Source organism: Lichenostomus cassidix, chromosome 13 (assembly GCF_008360975.1).
Source record: "Lichenostomus cassidix isolate B80296 chromosome 13, HeHo_3.0, whole genome shotgun sequence".
NCBI classification, from domain to species: Eukaryota; Metazoa; Chordata; class Aves; order Passeriformes; family Meliphagidae; genus Lichenostomus; species Lichenostomus cassidix.
Window position 1 is genome coordinate 163,475 of NC_139494.1, and position 19,268 is coordinate 182,742.

At 43.5% G+C, this 19,268-nt stretch overlaps 1 protein-coding gene across 4 annotated transcripts in view; it reads left to right on the plus strand.

Annotated features, from left to right (window-relative positions):
• The window catches only part of KCNIP1 (potassium voltage-gated channel interacting protein 1), a 400,236-nt gene that overhangs the window by 145,526 nt on the left and 235,442 nt on the right, over positions 1 to 19,268 (plus strand). Inside the window, exon 1 of one of the 4 annotated variants that reach the window (XM_085073219.1) lies at positions 3,626 to 4,160. The exons of 2 other annotated variants lie outside the window; for them this stretch is intronic. In XM_085073219.1, the coding sequence (XP_084929345.1) occupies positions 4,100 to 4,160 (61 nt within the window). In that variant the 5' untranslated portion in view covers positions 3,626 to 4,099. Of the gene's footprint in view, positions 1 to 3,625; positions 4,161 to 19,268 lie in introns of those variants that run through there. One more of the 4 variants, XM_085073221.1, reaches the window with a different exon arrangement.

The window sequence follows — 19,268 nt, forward strand, 5'->3', positions numbered from 1 at the left end:
CCAGCAGAGTCATGGCTGCTCTGCTAACTTAGCTCAGGAGATCAGTAACCAGTGCTGGACTGAGGATGTACACAGGCTTCTGCTGGAGCAGAGACAGAGCCTGATGGACCCCTTGCTGTATTTGTGCATGCCTATCAGATGTCTGCCCATTGTGTGACTGACACTTGTGGCCCCTTCCCATGGGAGACTCTCCCCTCCTTAGCAGTGACTGATGGGATTGTCACACGCCATGTGTTGGGTGAATTTTTGTGGGAAAGGGGGTGGGTTTAGGCAGCACCAGCATCATAAAGCAGTATCTACCTTTAGGTGTGCAAACAAGTGCTTGAAGACTGTGGTAAATCATACTGTGAGAGAGCCCCATGATGTGCTGCTGGGGTTTCTCCCTGCACTGGGAAGTGAGTGGTGGTTGGGTTCTGTAGTGCTGCAAATCCATTCGGGGGGCTGCAGCCAGGTTTGGCACAGTATGGTCTCTCCTTTCCCTGGTGTACCTTTGGTCCTCTTACAGCATCTCTTCCTCAGGATGCTGACTTAGGTACACACACAGCTACAGCTGTGCATTTCACCATCACAGTCAGAGCTCAGGCAGCTTCTTATCTCTAAAGAAAATACTCTGAAAAGTAATTGTCTCCTCAGATCATGGACAACCACCAGCATTTGTTATATCTCAAAGTGTTCTCTCCTAGATTGATACATTTGAATGATCATCTTTTGAGGAAAGAGAATTCCTGACTGCTGTGGCAAATACCCTAATTTTTTAATGTTTATGATGCCTCTGTTCCTTTGAGGTCTTGGTTTTCAGGTGTGAAAGAGTCTCTTTTTTGAACTGGGGATTTGCAATTCTGTGCACATTTGCCTAGGCACACACATGGTCCCTCCTCTTGTCCCCATTCTTGTATATTTGAGTCATACAAATAAAAATGTATGTAACTGCTTATCCCATGATTTCTTAGGGACCTGTAAATACTGACTTTTCAGCCAAGACAGATCTTTTATTTCTTTCAAGTTTCAAAAAAACCCTGAATATTTACATTTGCCCTTTGCCTTCATATGCCATGCTGTTTCAAGTAAACAACAGTGCAGCATCAGGGGTGCATTTTTGTCTTCCCAAATTATTTCCTTCTTGGGTATCTCACCATATGGACAGCCTGATCTGTCACTCCCAGACCAAGCTCTTTCTTCATGGCTGGGGTTCAACTGATGTCAAAAGGAGTCCTGAAGCCAGCTACTTTCAAGGTACTTTTTGATGTAAGGAGTTTGTAGGTAGGTGAGGTCTGTCTCTTCTTCCAAATAACAAGAGATAGAATTAGAGGAATTGGTCTCAAGGGGAGGTATAGGTTGGATATTAGGAAAAATTCCTTTACCAGAAGGATGGTCAAGCACTGGCACAGGCTGCCCAGGGTAGTGGGAGAGCCACCATTCCTGGAGATATTTAAAAGATGTGTAGATGGGGAGCTTGAGCTTGGTGGCCTTGTGTGAGAGAATGGTAACATTGATGTCTCAAGACATTTTGGGATGCATGTGTGTGGGGGCAGGGGCAGGTCAGGCCTTGTCCTGGTGAGGCAGTGCCCTGCCCTATACACTTGAGCTTGGCAGTGGTTGCCAATCCGCAGTTCACTGGAGGCAATGCCCCACACCCGACCCCTGGAGCCTCTAACACAGCTCCAGAGTTGCCAAATGACCAGAAGTCCCACCTGGGGGAAGGACCAAGGGGTGTTTAAGGCCCCAGGGCTCGAGGCACTCAGATATCTTGACCCTACTTCCTCTTGGAATTTCTATCTGAATACCACTGGAACCCAGGAGCTGGTAGCTATATATGTCCTTTTCTGTATCTCTTCTGTCTTTCTCTCTTTCTCCTAATTCCCCCTTCTTGGAATTTTTTAGTACCTTAGAATGAAATGGGCATAAAGTTTGCTAAATTGGATGGGCCAAGTTAATTCTTTAAGAAGCGTTTTATGTTGATTGAATGTTGCACTAAACCTTTTGCCAAAGTTCCTCAGTTTTCTGAAGTTGCCAGTAAAGTTCTTTTTGCTGTTTTGACCTCTTGAGAATATCTTGTTGGCACTTCTCCCATGTGTCTAACTCAGAGTACATGAACAATCATATACCCTTTTAAAAACCTTGTTGACTGAGTTGTTTGGGGCCTTACACCTTGACAAACACTTGACTTCTGCTAGTGACAGTTTACCTAGATTGAAGATTCCAGTTTTGACATCTTGGAGACATTGGCTCTGGCCTCTGGTCACCCTCCAGCCTTTGCTGAAGGCACAAGTCCCAAGAGCAGTGATTTTCCACATGTGCACTGTAGCCTATGTAATATTTTACTGTGTAAATACAAAGTATTAATAAAATAAATATTTGAATTTAAAAAAAGCTTAAGAATCTCATAGAGCTTTTCGGTGCCTGGCAGAGATCAACGTAGTCTCAGGGACCCCCATCTGGAAGTAGGTGGCTGGAGAAGCTGATTACCCCAGGTGTACTGGGACCACAGCTGTGGCCAGCATGGGGGAAGGAGTGGGGGCTGGATGCCAGGCAGGTAATGTTACACAAGTCAGGACAGGCTCCTCCCACTATGACAAAGGCCCATGTGTGACCCAAGTCTTGGGCAATTCCCTGCAAATTGATATGTTTCATTTCAGGACTTCGGTATTTAAACAGTACCTTCCCTCAGGCATTTCTCACAAAACATTCAATTGATGTGTTTTGAGTTATAAAACAAGAAAAAAAAATTATTTTGTGTTATGCCTTTTGCAACTAGAAACTCAGGGGAAGCTCTTTGCTGGTATAAACTAGGGATGCAAATATACCTGTGCACGCAAAGACAGATGCTGGCAGTGGGTGGGCAGCAGGTAAGGCATGGCTGTACCTCCAGTGACACCAACATTTGGGGACCTGGGATCTGCATCTGAGGGAATCCACTGCAAAGTTAGAGGAAAGCTAAGGAAACTTGTTGAGACAGGTGGTTTGTTCTGTGGTGAATTTCTTCTGAAAAATATAGTATTTGCATAGATGCTGCCTTAATCTCAGTCACCACGTGCAAGTAGGAAATTAATTCGAGTTCTGAGACCTGCCTCAGTGTATTTAACTCCTTCTGTACCTGAGCACTTGTTATTTCACCTTCTGAGGAAACATAACCAGATGTCTAGCTGATTTTTTGAAATATGACAGAACAGAAGAGAATGCTGGGAATTGTCCTACCTCCTAGTCACTCGATGTTTGTAGAGTTTTGTTTCAGTAGTTTTAGTTTCAATATTGTTTTAATATCCTTGAAAAGGATATGCGCATACATACTTGGCAAAAAATAAGTTAACTGTTTTGCATGTGTTTCTGATGTGTGAGAAAAGATGTGAAGGAAAAAGATTGTGGTGAAATTTTCTGTTTTCCCCCTTTGCATCTAGTAATTTCCCTCTGATTTTTCTGCTCCTGAAGACTGTTGGAGATTGCTGCTTTCTACCTTTCTGTCAGACTCTTAATTAGCAGGAGCACACAGCCCGCGCAGCTGGGGCTTTGATGCCTTGCTCACTATTGCTTCCCACTCAGAAGATTTCCATTCATTCTGAGTTGGTATCCAGCCCAAAGCCCTGGCTTCCCCCTGAGACCCTCAGCGTGTCTACAGGACTCCAGTTTAGTATTCACTGGAAGAGCTGCACTGATGCTCCCTCGCTAGACCTACAGGCTGCTGGTTGGAGCCATAAGGGAACAGGAGGAAGAATTAGCCTGTGTGTTTGTGTGGCTGTGCTCCAGTAAATATTTTGATGCATCTGCTGCCAGCTCTGGTCTGAGGGAATCTACCTAGCATTTAAATTTTGATGGGGAGCTGTTTTGAATAATAACAGTGCAGCCGGCTGTGAGTCAGTGCATGTGTGTTGACTTAAAAAAAACCCTCAAAGCTTAACGCTTGCTGAATGCCGAGCTGCAGTGCATTGCTTTTTCCCTCCTCCTTCCTTCTTTTCTTTCTTGTCTGGACTTCCTCTGTTTTGTTTTGTTCTTGGGGGCATTTCACATAGATTTTGTTCACTGTCCGTGGAGGGGTGGGGTAAGAGGAATAAAAAAATCGCAGCCAAAATAAATCCTCCCCAAAAACTCACGGGTAGCTTTTGCAATGGGTGCTGTCATGGGTACATTCTCTTCTCTACAAACGAAACAAAGAAGACCATCAAAAGGTAAGACCTTCTGTTATGCTTTTCCTGTTCCTTTGGTTTATTTGCTGTGGGAGACATTTGCATGGGGAAGGGAGGAGAAAATGAACATGTGCCACTTGCAAGTAAGCTGGCAATGTTTTTGTGAGGTGTAATTTGCAGAGGAGAGTAGGATGAAAGGTGGTGGAGAAAACGTGGGTATGAGGAAATTGCTGTGAAGGGGCTTGGGGGTTGAAAAGAATCTGAAATACTGTAGTCTTCCGTGCAGGCATGTATGAGGAGGAGAAACTCAGTGGCTCCATATGCAGAGCACTTGCAGAAGAGACCTCTTTATTTCCAAATCCCATGCTGTATAAACCCTTTGAAGAGGGAATAAAATGTAGATACACAGCAAATTCTTCCCAATACCTTTGGGTTTCTGTTTCAGGGAGTATTGTTAGAGGCAGTGTTGCATATTCAGTAATCCAACACCAAGTGTGCAGTACTAATGATGTGTGTTTTATGAAGATTAGCAAGAGGGAAAAAAATCAGGGTGTTTTTGTAAAGAAGGAGAAAAGCAGAAGCTCGTGAAAAATGAGAAAGTAAACAGCAATCCCAGGGATTTTAATCCTTAAATCCATAAATATTGCCTATAAATGGTGATTTTTCAGGAGGTCTTGTTTGTGTATTTGCTTGAGCTTTGCTCAGTTTTCTTCAGGGTTAATTAAAAAATTTCAGGGTGTTGCTGAGCAGAAAGTTGAAAGCACTGTCAGGGGCACATCGATACCTTACAGAATGAATATTCTTTAGAAAACAAAATGAAAAACTCTGTAAGTTCAGCAGTCTTTGTGCTATTTAGAAATATTCCCTGCCAGAACCTCTGCATTTAACAGTCTCTTGGTATTTCTAGGGATGTCTCTATTTCCACTGGATCTGCTGCTCAGTTCATATATAGGCTTTTGAACTGCAAGTTGGTATGGATTTTCTTGCAATTTAAGTTGAAAACTGTCTTAGGAAATATCAAACACCAATTAATCACTCCAAAAAGAAGTGGGCAAGGGCTGTGTAGGGGATTTGATTGTGGCAAGTTTGTGAGCAAGAGTAAAATTCTGTGTTCCTGGTACCTGTAAGGTAACACTTTACATTAGAGTGTGTGTACATGGTTTACAGTTCACCTTTGTGTTATGATAATGCCTCCATGATTGTACAGTTGTTTGAGACGTGTATGATATTACTTAAAATGTAAGAATAGCTGTATAACTGTCTAAGCACCGAGTTACACCTGAAGTGGGGAGACTTGGGTTTAGGCACTGCAGTACACAAAAACAGAACAGGATGTGCTGGGCACGTTGACTGCTGTGACACCAAAGGGTGTCTTGTCCACCTGCTGGAAACCTGGGATCTGATTTTCACTAAATATAGATAATTTGTGGCTGAAAATATCCATTCTCTATGACTTTGTTGTCTTATGATGGGCTCAGCTCTCTAGTAAATGCAAGCCATTGCTTTTTGTTGGAGGTCACCTGCAGTAAAAATCTAGGATCTGGTCACACATTTTAACCTTTACAATGGAATTCAATCTTGCTGATGCCTGCTGGCAGTGGTTGTTCAGGTGTATTTATCAAAACTTGTGTTTCCCAAGTGATCTCCTCTTGGTTCTGATGTGTTATATGTGTGGTTTGCTGGTGTGTTTTACACTGTTAGCACTTCACCTTGTCAGCAGTGAAACATTAACATGTGCTGAGCTTGAATACAATCTGAAATTGTTCTTTTTCTGTGAGTTAAATTGTTGGTTGAAGTCAATCGCTCCTATATGATGGACTAATTCCCTGGTGCTGCCCACGTATTCCCTCGGCATCTCCTCCAGCCCTCAACCATCTTTGTGGCCTCTACAGTACCATGCTCTAGCATATCCATGTCTGTCTTGGTCTGAGGAGTCCAAAATTGGCTCCAGCACTCTGGCTGTGGTTGCTCAAGTATTAAGCAGAGAGGGAGGATCATTTGTTCCAGTGCTGGCTGCATGGTATTGGTCTAGCCTGATGTGGAGGCTTCTCTGACAGCGGGCACCTGGCTAGTGGTGCCTGGGTGCCACTGCTTCATTGGCTATTGCTAAGTTTGTCTTTGATCAAGTAAAGTGTTTATTTTGTTATTAGATTATCACATTACTATTTATTATTATATTTAATCCATGTGTTTATTTGAATATTTCAGGACTTTATGTAGTAGCTAAATACTGCTGGTAGAACAAGGGCCTGGAGAAATAGTTGTAACAGGGCTAGATCCACATCTCTACAAATGCACTCTCATACTGGTAAGTATTTGTTCTTCCAAGTAGTTTGAAGACAATTTCTATAGTTTTTTCTAGGTGAGCAGCTCACGCCTGTGTGTGAAATTCTGTGTTCTGTACAAAACAGGCATTGTTTCAAGAACAGGTAAAATAAACAGGTCATGTCTGAAGTGAGGAGTTTCTAGAGATCAGTTAATATCAGTAAGCACGTGGTGGGTCAGGGCAGAGTGTGCACAAGTGGCCCATATTGAACCCTTCCAGCTTCAAAGCACAGGCTCTGCCTGTGCTGCTCCCCTCACATCCTGCTTGTGGCTGGGTCTGGGGTATTGGCAGTGGGCTGGGGGCTGGTTTGGTTATTTCATCTGTGAGCACCAATGCTGGAGAGGACAAATTGTAGCACTGTTCAAGAATACAAGATTAAATTGCTTGCTCTAATGAAAATGGGGAGCCTGAATCAACAAAGGCAGGAGTGATACAGAAATTGTCAGGTAGAGAGTAGTGGTCCATCAAGCATGAGCCCTTGTCTCTGGAAGCGGACAGCATTGTGTGTTTGTAGAGGAGGACATCATTTGCTTGGCTCAAATGTGAAAACTTAATCCAATATAATTGGACATTTTGTCTTGGTAGGCTGGGACCTACACACCCTAATCCAGCAGGATGAAGATTTCTGTTTCTTAGACTTGCAATCCAATTAGTAAAGCTACAGAAGCTTTCCATGTTCACTGAAGTGTCCTTTGACAGTTTGTGAGATTTGTGCTGTTTGCTTTGGGAGTGGCTTGGGGCAGTTCCACTGATTATTTGTACATTTCATGAGCAATTGTTTCCTGTTGGGATTCTTGTTTGCCGTTCCCAGCATTCTGAGTTGACCTACCAGAAGATAATACCTCTTCCCCAAGAGGGAAGTCTTAATCAGGGTGTATAAATACCTGACTGAGGGGCAGTACAGGTTGTGGAGTCAGGCTCTTCTCCCTGGTGCTCAGGAGCAGGCCAAGGGGCAACAGGCACAAGCTGAAATACAAGAAATTCTGCTTGATCATAAGGGAAAAAAAACCTACTGTGAGGGTGACTGAACTGGAAGAGGTCCCACAGAGGGACTGTGGAGTCTCCAAGCTTGGAGATATTCAAAACCGAAGTGAATGCAGTCCTGAGCAACCTACTGTAGTTAACCATGCCTTGAAGAGGGGAATGGAGGTCTCTTCCAACCTTATCTACCCTCTGGTTCTGGGATTATTGTCACTTTAAAAATCCTAAAGATACAAGGACTTGAGGTACTGGGATCAGGAAGTGGCATTCAGAGTTCATTATGGACCAAATGCCAACAAAGCTGACTGCTTGGTCCTCTCTTTAGCACATTAGTAGTTAGTGCTTAGACAGATGATTGAAATGGACTTGAGAATATCAAGCTGCTTGTATATTCTCCTGCAAACATAAGCAATAAATCAATTAAGGGGGGGGGAAGCCCATCAAAACCACAGCACTAAAAGGCTAAGGGATAGCACAGCAGCTACTGCACACACAAATGCATCTCTGATTTCAACTAGATGCAGAAATAGAGATTTTTTATGTTTTTACAGCCTGCATCCAATTATGACCAAATTTGTGGCTAGAATCAGCCATTTCCATATTTGTCATGGAAATGTTTGGATTAGCGCATTGCTAAAGCAGGGAGAATTTCTTGTTTTGACTACTTCCTGTACCTCTGAGTTGCTTGTTTGTTCTCTAAATATGCACTCACCCTTACCTCCCCCAGTGAAAGTGAAATTTAACTCAAATATTTTTCAATACCCAAATCTTGTTGGACTTAGAGCTACGGGCGGAGGCTCTGACCCTGACAGCAGCAGCAAGTGGCAGCACTTTCAGTTGGTGATCTGAATCTCTTAAATGTGAGTAACCATGTTTTGATCGAAGGCCACCCAAACCTGAACTAGCAAGAGGAGTCTGGCACGTTGTTTTATTTTGCTAGAGCTAACATCAGAAATTCACTTTGCTTAAAATGTCAGTTGTATGATTTTTATAGCGAGAAATTTCTAGGCTTTATTTTGAAATGGCTTATTGTCCAAAATTTTCAGACTTTGTGCTTGACCAGCTGTATTTTCAAGTGGTTTACTTACCAGGAAACCAACTCTGCTTGACTTGGCAGTCTTCATAAGAACATCAGATTGCCCTGAGCTCCTAAGGTTGCTGGGTCATGACTGTGCCCTTTCAGTTCCCTGTGCTAGAAAAACCTGCTTCTCTGCTTGAAAGGTGAAAAAGTATTTCAGTGATGTTTCAAGGAATGGGCCCTTTTCAGCCTTAGTATAGCCATGGAATGGAGATGTTAGATTTGAGCAAGGAAGCTGCCTCATTATTTACTTTGCCCAATACATACTGTTGCAAAAGAAAATATTTGAAAGCCGCCCTTCTCTTGTCTCTTTCTATTCCTCAAAGAAACTTGACAACTTACCACTCTTGTGAATGAATGCATGTGTTCTAAAGACTCAGACTGTGCTATGGGTATTTTCTTAATAGAGAGATTAGTACTCACCTGTTTATGTTCTAGAGCAAGGTGACCACCATTCCCCCTGGTCAGAGACCTGAGCAGGTGCTTGAGAGAACAGAAGAAATGGCTGACCTGGTTTCTCCTGGCTGTACCCAAGACCCAGTACTCAGCACTGACATTTCATTTTCTCTCCCAAGCCTTGTCTGATCATCATCTGATACAGCCTGGCAGGTCAAGTCCATGGTTGTCTGCCTGCACTGAAAACTGAAGATTTGCCAGACAGGTTTTTTGAGGGAGTTGCTTTTGTAGAGAGTGTACAGAACAGCACTCAGCAACAAAACTATTTGGTGTAAGCACTCAAATCAGAAACAATTTGGAAAAATTGTGGCGACTAATAAGTGCTTGTCAGAACATGCCTCTTTGCATGAAGCATTTTGGTTTCCCTGAAGTGCAGAGAGGTGTGTGGGAGGCTGCTCAGCATCACAGCAGCCAAACATCCTGGCCATGTGGCTGACACACCTGTGATGGCTGGCTCAGAGGTGAGTGAGTTATTTGCCCCCAGCTTCCCTGTGTCCTACCAACCAGAGTTCACCTTAATGTCGGGTTAGAGGTGACCAGGACTTACAGACTCAAGACTGCTTCCATTGCCCACTTCCCTATCTTTCAACCAAAATTTCTTTAGCTCCCATTCAGTTGTTAGCCCTAAATTTCTTCCTTTGCCTTCAACTGACTCTTGGCAGTGAAGCAGAGTGATCTCAAATAGCTGGTCTTAAGAGTGGATAGCAATGACAAAATTAAAATAAGCTGTGTGTGTCCCTGAATGCTTCTCATAGGCATGCAGCTCCTGTCGGAAATACTGCAGTCAGACACAGCTGGGAGGTTTGGAATAAAATAAAATGGATGGAGGAAAGTACACTTTAGAGTGTTCTGTGTTGCATTAGCATATATGTGTGATGATTTCCTGCCCATGGATATGGGTACTGTGAGCCTCTGTGCATGCAGTGTGTCCATGCAGAGCCATGAAATCCCACCACAAAGAAAAGAGGTGATCAGAGACTTCAGCTCTGCATGCCAGTGCTTTGAAGTTTAATTTTTTCCATAATAAGAAAACAATCATTCAAAAGGGCAAATCAGAAAATACTTTCCAACTTTTAGCTTCCAGCCTTGGTGATCTTCCAGCCTTTATCATCACTAGCTCTTCTGGTGTACATTACTGGATAATTGATGTTTGGAGTGGGCACTAGGAAGCAGTTGGATTTTTTGCAACTGAAAATATTTAACCCTGTAGATGGAAAAGCTTGGAACTTAATACATTGCAGAAGTTTTGAGCAATTCCTAGCTTTACAGTTGTTAATGTCACCAAATATGTAATCAAGAGTCAGTAAGGGTTATACAAATTTTTTGAAGAAAAAATTGAAGTAAAAAGCAGAGTAAGGTAAACCAAGGCAAGTTATGCAGTCATTCTGATTTTAGTCAAATGTGAGAGGGAAATAAAAATCTTTGACTTCTCTACTTACAAACCCATAGTCAAATAGTTCATTTTCATATTTATTTAAGCTTTGTTAAAAGGACTGAAGATTTACAAATTTTTCAAAGATGTATTTTTTTGCTTGTTTGATTATTCAAAATTGTTATTAGCTGTACTTATCCCCTGAAACTTTCCAAACTAAATGAATTGGCATGTGATTTATTGTAGTTTTAGATGTGAATGCGTAAGTGGGACTGCTGAAGTACTTCATTGCAATGGGAAACAGACCTGGGTGACTATGTTAAGTGTTGTGTTTCTTACTCAAAATCATTACTCAGAGAATGTCATGGCACAGAGACACAGAAAGTTTGGGTAACTGCTCAGGGTCTTTGTGTCCTGTGGATGCTCACAAAATGGCTATTTATAAGGTAAGAACCTTCTGCATTTCTCTGAGAGGCATTTTCCAGCAGGTGCAGAGTGCTCTAGACACCTTGTGTCATCCTGGCAGCAAGGGGCCTAATTGCCTTGCGTACCAACTAGGAAATGCAGGTAACACCTGTATGGCAGCACAGCAGCATTTTTAACCAAAATATATTTAGGATTCCAAGCAAGGTATTTAATTTTTCTCCTTTTATTTGTTTGAGATGCCAGAGGGAAGGGGAGTAACTAGTATTATAAGATGGATTGTACTTAACAAATCAAAAATTATTAAAAGTGTAAACTGCATCCATGTTTTCAAAACAGGCAAGTCAAAACTGAAGGCAGCTGTGCCCAGACATCTCCAGTCCGTGTTTGTAGCTGTCACTGTCAGATGGTGTCTGTCTGGACTGAAAAGGATACCAATAGTAATCAGTTCATCTCTACCTTATTTCTGCCAGCACTGCTCAGTGTAGACAGGCTCTGAAGGGTTTGAACAAAGCACAGTACAACTGCTTTGAGGTTCAGGGGCAGGATGTGGGGCTGGAGGAGGCAAGGGAGGACTGTGTACTAGCAGGCAAGCACAGGGGCTGGAGGAGGCAAGGGAGGACTGTGTACTAGCAGGCAAGCACAGGGCAGCAGAGTTGCCTGGGGGGGTTAAATTGGTACCTGCAGGCAAGCTGAGGCTGGGCAGGCAGGAGGGGAACTGGCCTGGCTGTGGTACCAGGATGTTTTAAGGAAGACATGAACAGGGTAACAGAGCCATCCTTTCTTGGCACAGCTCTGCTGCATCTGTTTGGCTTTCTTCAATCCAAACATTACTTTCTTGACATATTCAACAACCACAGCTCTTCACACACACCAGTGTTTGCTTTTCTCTTGCTCCACAAAAACCCTCTTTTCCCAAACTTGTTCTATGGGTGGCTGGTTGGGAAGTACCCAAAATTTCTGTAAATGGCAACAGCTACAGTCTGTAAAAGCCAGTAGGCACAGGACATTTTATATTGTGGCTCAGAACAGCTAATGGAGAACACGGCTGTGAGGATACATGTTGGGCTGCTGGAGGCAGGTTTCCAGGAGACTCATGAGACCACAACATCGTTTCACTGAGGGCTCCTTAGTGGAGCAGGGGAGTGTCATAGGGAGGGGGGAGCCAAATTACAGCCAGAGATCAGTGCTGCCAGAGATCAGTGCTGAACATCAGGGGCTTCTAGTGCTCTGACAAAATAAATATTTCTGCCCGTCAAATTTATATGCAGGAAAATGTGGATGAAACAAGCCACGTTCACAAGATTTACCTGGCTAGAGCGTGGCTACAGAAGCACAGCTCAAATGCTTTGACAGCTGTTCTAACTTTGCTGTCTGCAGCTCAGGGCCAAGCTCCCAGGCATGTTTTCTCAGGCTGCTCTTGCTCTGTTCTAGTGAGTGATCCTGCACATCAGCCCCATAAATTTTTTGATAATCAGCTGAAACCTCAGGCAGGGCCCCTGATTTAGCACATCAGACTGCATGAGCTGAGGGTTGCTCTCTGTGGGGTACACACAGCCATGTAAAGGATGATGCTGTTAGCTCTCCAGCTGCAAAATGTTGGGAGCCAGCAAACATCTGCGGGAAAAGACAATTTCCCTTAGGGAAACTGTTTCATCCCATGCAGGTGAGCCTTGTGGTGCAGTGGGGAGCACAGGCACCCCTTTGCATTCCTAATCCACACAGTTCAAAGGACTTGTTGACTGTGTTGCCATTGGAACTGGGAGCAGTGCATGAAAATTAAAAATAGGAAGTATAAAACTTTTATGTCGGTGCAGAGAGGATACTTGTCTGCTAATCCTAATAAACCAGTGTAATTGAATTGGCACACTGGTTTACATGCTTTGCTGGGAGTGTCAAATCTGACTCCAAACTGTGATACTGGCACCCCACGAATTGAAGGCATGTCCTTGTGTGGAGCTGAATCCCTGTATCATAGCATTTGTTTTAACTAATATTTTAACATGGGAGCTGACAGGAGGTCTCATTTGCAGTCTTGTGCATACGGAATTAGCCAGGATGCAGACAACTAGAGAGAGAGCTACATTAGGGCATGAGGAATATTCTGCCTGGGTGGTCATTTGTATGTACTTAACAATGGGTAAAGGGAAGCATGTGCAGCTCTGCAAAGGAAATCTGGTCCCACAAAGTCCTGTCCTATTAGTGTAGGCAACAACTGGACCTGCATGCAGAGCAGGTTTGGTACTGGGACAGAAAGTCAACCAGAGACTGATCTTTCAGGAAAATGCATTTCATTTCCAGGACTTTGATGCATCAAAAGGAGCTATTTACATTGGCAATTTGGCATCCTCTACTTGGCAGGACTTAAAGACATTACAGCTGAGCCCTATCATTTTTAGTCATCTCTTTGATTGAGCACTGGGCTGCCCTGGTTCACTGTAGCCCTCCAGGAAAGTATGAAGTGAAAAAAAGGAATTTTCTAATCAGGCATTTTGTGGACAATGCCATCAGCTTTACATGACTACATTTGCATTTCTTTTAGCTGATGCTGTCTTTTCTTTTTCCTCTGTCCTTACTATTAATGGAGGTGAAGTACTTGCAGTTCAAAAGTTCATGCAGCACAGGAGACGAGTGTGCTGTGCGCACTTTCCTCAGGCGCTGGTTGCTGCTGCTGCTTAGCAATGCAAGGAGAGAACACTGTGCAATGTGTCATTCTAAGTGTCACCCACAGCCCAATCATGTCCAGGTGGATGCTGTGCAGGGTAAATGTGGGGCTGTATCTGTTTGAACAAGTGCATTCTGATGTTGTGCATACTACTGGTTTGCAAAACCCACAAAGCCCATCAGTTGTTAGACTAAAAGTTTGGTTCAAACCTGAAACTTTTCTTTACCCTGTGGAGTTCATGAGATGTTTTGAAATGTGGAAATGCTTTGACTTGGAATGAATTTTGTTATGGCTCTTTCCATTGTTTGTATTTTGCAAAACTGTCCCTTTATGAGTTGTTGCCTGGAAATTATTGATTATAGGGGGAATTACCTGTTAAAAGTTCTTAACCTCTGTCTGGATCAAAACCAATTGTTGGAAGTTGCTGAAGTGTGCCAGAGCTGAGCCAAGCTCATGGCGCTGCAGGGCTGTGAAGCATCTGGCCTTTCTGAGGGACACACTCCCATTTGGAGACCAGTGCCCTAAAATGCTGGTACATTAGGATCAGACCCTGTATTTTCAGTTAATATGCTTGAATTCTGTGTGGAAAAAATAGTTTAAAATAGTTAAATATAAATAAATGCAAGGGACATGCGCGTGTCGGGTAGTGTTTTCCACCTGCAAGAATGTTTCAAACCCCACTGAATTCCTGAAAAAACAAGTGATTGAGCACACCTTCGATCCTCTCCCTGTTCCCCTGAAGAGAGGCTTCCTTGCAGAAGCCCACACAAATCACACTCGTTTACTTAATGTTTCTGTCCTGTTAGCCATGAACATAGAGCAATCTGTTTAAAGAGCTTTGTTTCCCTGCAAATTAAACTGCTGAGGCAGGATAAGGTGGGAACCGATGGTGCAGGAGATCTGATTTCATCTGTGCTTTTCCTGTGACCTGGTGCAAGTGCCAGGTCTGGATCTTCACAGCACCTGCTGCTCTGTATTTGCCAGTCTGCAGGTCTGGGACATGATGCTGCCAAGCTGCATTGGTGCCCTTGGGCATCCTGATCAACTTGCAGTCCTTTTTTGTGTGATAGCTGTTAGAGATGTAGAGTTCTGCCTAAGTTAATTGCTTGTCACCTGCCTGCTTGTTGTGATTCAGTTTTATTGTATTTTCTAAGCATTATGAGTTAGCTCCCAATCATGTTGTCACCGAATCTGTGGGAAAAAATACAAAAACCCTCCAACAACATTTTAATGTTAGAAAGTCAAGGCATTACTTTATTATGCACCACAGAAATCATCTCATCCACACATAGCCCGGGTGTGCAGAGAGAATCATTCCAAGATACACACTTTTACCTGATTCTTCAGATATTTTATACAGTAAAAATACATAGGAAAGCATTGGGTCAGTGTTCATTGGTCTAAAATTGAGCAAACTCCCAGTATTCAGTTTCCTATTGGATCCGAATCTCTTCGCTTCTGATGCAAATTAGATTCTTCATTCTTCAGTTTTTCTTATCAGTCTTTTTTTCCGGGCCAGGATGTCTTCAGCCCTGCTGGAGGTGGTCTGGGGTAGCTGTTTGTGACAGCTACTATGTCCTGTTGATAACTACAAGGTCCTGGCGAATGTTCTGTTAATAGTCTTTATCTTTCTGGTTATCTTCGGGGTCACTCCCAATCTGTTGGTATGCTGAGTTCACCAGACTTCATCTGGTGGAGCAATGCCCTGGAAGAAACCTAAATTTCCTTCTCCCAGGGTAAAGACAAACAAAACCTTTGACTAAAGTTATACAAAATTTTTAACCTGATATATTTTCTAACAATGTGAGATTTAGGGGAGTGTCAGACAGCATGGAGACCACAATGTAAGGGTATTTTGAGATCAGTAATGGTTGTGGACAGTGGGTCATAGGGCTCCAATGAGAACATCTGTGATCATCCACAAATGGGAATGTTTGACTGTCTCCTTTGCCTGGTGCAGGAGCATGCAGAGAAAGCTGGGACTCCACAGAACCAGGCTGGGAAATGAACATGGAAATGAGCATCACCTTCCTGAGGTGTTTGTGCGGCATTTACCATCAGATCATGTGCAGTGTGAACAGAACTCAACAGTAACCACTCAAATCTTTATGTTGTAAATTCTGTGCGTACTTTGAAATGTGTCCTTTATTCTGATTCAGGGCAAAGTACCCTTTCTTAGTCAGGCTGAGGTTATATCAAACTAAGTGCTGTTTGTTAAGGGCAAAGTAATGTAAATTTTCTATTTTCTTCTGTTTCCCTGATTTTGAGTCTGATATTTCAGTAAATAACACTTTGTATTTTAACCCATTTGCCGCTGTGAAAGGTGGTGTGAAGGTACCTGCAGTGGGGAGAGCAGCTCAGAGAAATGGAGGTGTTTGCTTCTGTGCTGGAAAAGACACCTGAATATTACTTAAATTCTAACAAAGTTAATACTAGGGTGGTTTCTAGGCCTGGTTCCCAGAGAACAACACATTTGTTAACTGAATGTTTCTTGTACGAGTAAGAGAGCCTTGAACTGCTTTATATTTCATGGTCCACATAAATGTGGATACACTGCCAAAATGAGCTCTTTCCCACTTCTGTTTCCATTATAGACATTCCAGAAAATGGAGCATAATGTTTTTCCATGCTGTTTGGTTTTTTTGTTTCATGCATATGCATTTCTGGGACATGCAGTTCTGGAGCATGCAGCCAAGCGCACATGCCTGGAGTCTCTGCAGGCTTGTAGCTTTGAAGCAGAGAATATAAAGCATAAGTAAGATATTTGCAGAATTAAAGAGAATTTAGAGGAACAGAAGTAGAGATTTTAAATTCCTGTAAAAAAATTCAGTCTCAAAACCAGAGATAAGTTTTCACCTGCCTTTTGCTTCCATTTTAGGGATGTTTATTGGACTGCGAAAGGAGGTATTTACAGAATGTAATTGTTCACAAAAATGAGGAAAATCACTTGTGTTGCTGGCTCCTGTTGATATTCACTGTAATGGTGTTTGTTGTTGACATCACATTACAGAATGGATTTATCAGTTAACAGTCTTGAGTGCTAAACGTGCTGACACATGGCATTGCAGGGGAACACTGTACATAAGTTGGATAGCTTTATTTTTGCAGCCCTCTAATTATGCATCCTCATAAAATAGACAGGTGGATTTGTAAATCCTGCTCTCAAAATCTCCTTGCTTTCCAGCTGGAACGTATGTAGGATTCTCAATTCAAACATCTCAATCTGCCACATGTCTTGTTTTCCGGTAGCCTCAATTTTTAACCTTAAGCAGTTATTAGAAAAATGTTACCCTGCGTCCTACAGCATCCTCTGAGTCCAGGAGAAAAGTTTGAAGCCATGAACTAATTGCCCAGGAATTTAACAAGTCTTGTCGAGCTTAATTCAACCTGGAAAGTTTGGGGCTGGCTTTGCTGCCAACACCGCTCTCCCCATGGAGCCCCTTCCCATTTATTCTGGAGTTGCACACTTTGGTAATCCAGGAGGGCAGATTAACACATGGGTTAATTTTCAGGTTTTTGCTCCCCTTGGTGCCAGTAACCTACTTAAAGGAGTGGAAGCGCAGGCTCAGTCTGCAGCTGGCGGGCTCTGCGGAGGGCGGGGGAGGGATTTTCTCTCGGCCTGGCAGTGTGGCCCTGGCTGCAGCGCTGCCAGCGCGGGCGGAGCTCCGCGGCCGGGGCCGGGCTGGGATGGGCTGGGCTGGGCCGGGCCGAGCTGAGCCGAGCCGGGATGGGCTGGGATGGGATGGGATGGGCTGGGATGGGCTGGGCTGGGCTGGGCTGGGCTGGGCCGGGCCGAGCTGAGCCGAGCCGGGCTGGGCTGGGCCGGGCCGGGCTGGGCCGGGATGAGCTGGGCTGAGCCGGGATGAGCTGGGCTGGGATGAGCTGGGCCGGGCCGAGCTGAGCCGAGCCGGGCTGGGCTGGGCTGCGGCATCGGCACCGAGCGGTGTGGCCGTTCTGCCTTCATCGGCTGCGATCGTCAAGTGCCGCCACCACCCCTCATAGCCGTGTGGGAACCACAGGGCTCCTCTTAGCAGCCAGCTTAGGTAGAGGTTTACATTTCAAGCAATGGAAAACCTCTTGTGCGCAAGGACGGCGACGGGGCCTCACACACCTAACCTTTCCAAGTTGTTGAAACAATAGGCGTCGGAAGCCAGGGAGAGGCTTGTATAACAACGGGTGGTGTGTGCCTTGGGCTCTGAGTACAAATGTACTTTCCTTAAGGCTTCCTCTCGAGCAGCCTCCACAGGCTCCTTTAAAGCCAAATGTCTTTCTGTGCAAGGGTGGCAGGCAGAAGTAGGACAGGGTTTTGTCCTTTTGAGCTATTAATACCGATCACCAAAAAAAAAAAAAAAAAAAAATAGAAATTTTTAAAAATACGATGAAACTTCAGGGATAATTTATTTTTTCTTACAGCTATTATTGTATTTGGTGTAAAACACAAAGCATGTTTTGATATATCCTTTCCCTGGTGGAAAAGAGAACAAAAAGGAAAATCCAAATTTACTCTTGATTGAAAACTTTTGAACCTTAAACATCTTTTTTTTCCATGAAAGGTACTATTCAGGAAGACACATTTCATTCCTGAAGCCCAAAGAAAAGATAAAGTGTGGCCGGCACAAACTGGTACTGTCTTCTGAAGGGGTTTTAGCAGGTGTATGGGATAATAAATTACCCAACATCTGCCTTGGCATCTGCAGGGTGGAAGAGGAATACAGGAATACTCTGGTATATCCATTTTCTCCCTCTTGAAATAGAAATCATCACATCAGCTATGTTAAAAGAGATTCAGCATGTGCAATGTCTATATGATTTACACAGTGATTTAAATGTCTGTAGATACTAGCTCTCCAAGGAATTTCGTCTATTGTGACTCACATCTTAGGTTGGAAATTTATCTGTAAATCTCATCTTTTACTGAGGTATGTACAAAACTTAAAATATTTTTTGTAATTATTTGTAAATATTAGCTTTATTGTCAGCTGCAACAGTTTGGATTATTTTGTCATAAAAAAGTAGGAGGGAGCCACTGTTTTGGCAAGTGAGAAGCAAATAATTCAAAGCTAAGTGTTGGATTGGAGTAATTAAATCCAATAGTAGATATTCAGAGGGAAGTTCAGTGGTGAGATTGTGGTTGTTAAAGGCAGCTATGCTACAGGTTGGTGTTCCTCGGAGAAAGCTTCCAACTGCACCTCTTGCATTCGCCAGGTCCCGTGGAAGCTGGAAGAGTTTGGTGCTTTTCCAAAGTGTCTGGCAAGTGCCTCCAGCGGGTGAATGTTTAGTAGATTCCCTGCATGAGCCTGTTAGAAGTTTAGCCATTGACTGGGCAAATTGTGTTAAAAAAAAGCCATTAAATCACTAAACAAAATCTCTTGGATTTGCCCAGTATCTAGCCAAGAGGACACTGACAGGGCTCCTGCCCTGCCTCTTTGAACTCATGCACATCTTGCACAGCTCTCCTGCTCTGTTCTCCCTTGCCCTCTACACAGTCTGGGGTCCTGTGTTGCCAACTGTGGTCCTCATCCCATTGCTGCAGGCTTGGGCACAGCTGGTCTGTGGTTTGCTCTATGGGCAAACATGCTGAAAGCCATCGGGTTTTCCCACTGGTTTTGTGCCTGTGTGGGGATATCGTACCTACAGCTGTTTTGTTGTTCTCATGTGTGGTTTGTGCCAAATGCAATCATTGCTGATGCTTAACTAATAACTTTGGTATACACTGTAGACTGTCTCCTAGATTATAACTGGGTTCTCCTATATACAAATCTGTAGCAGTGCTGTGACCACTGTGCTGTAGAAAGTGTCCCAAATGTCAAGATGCGTGGTCACACGTCTTCTCTTGTTCCTTGCTAAAC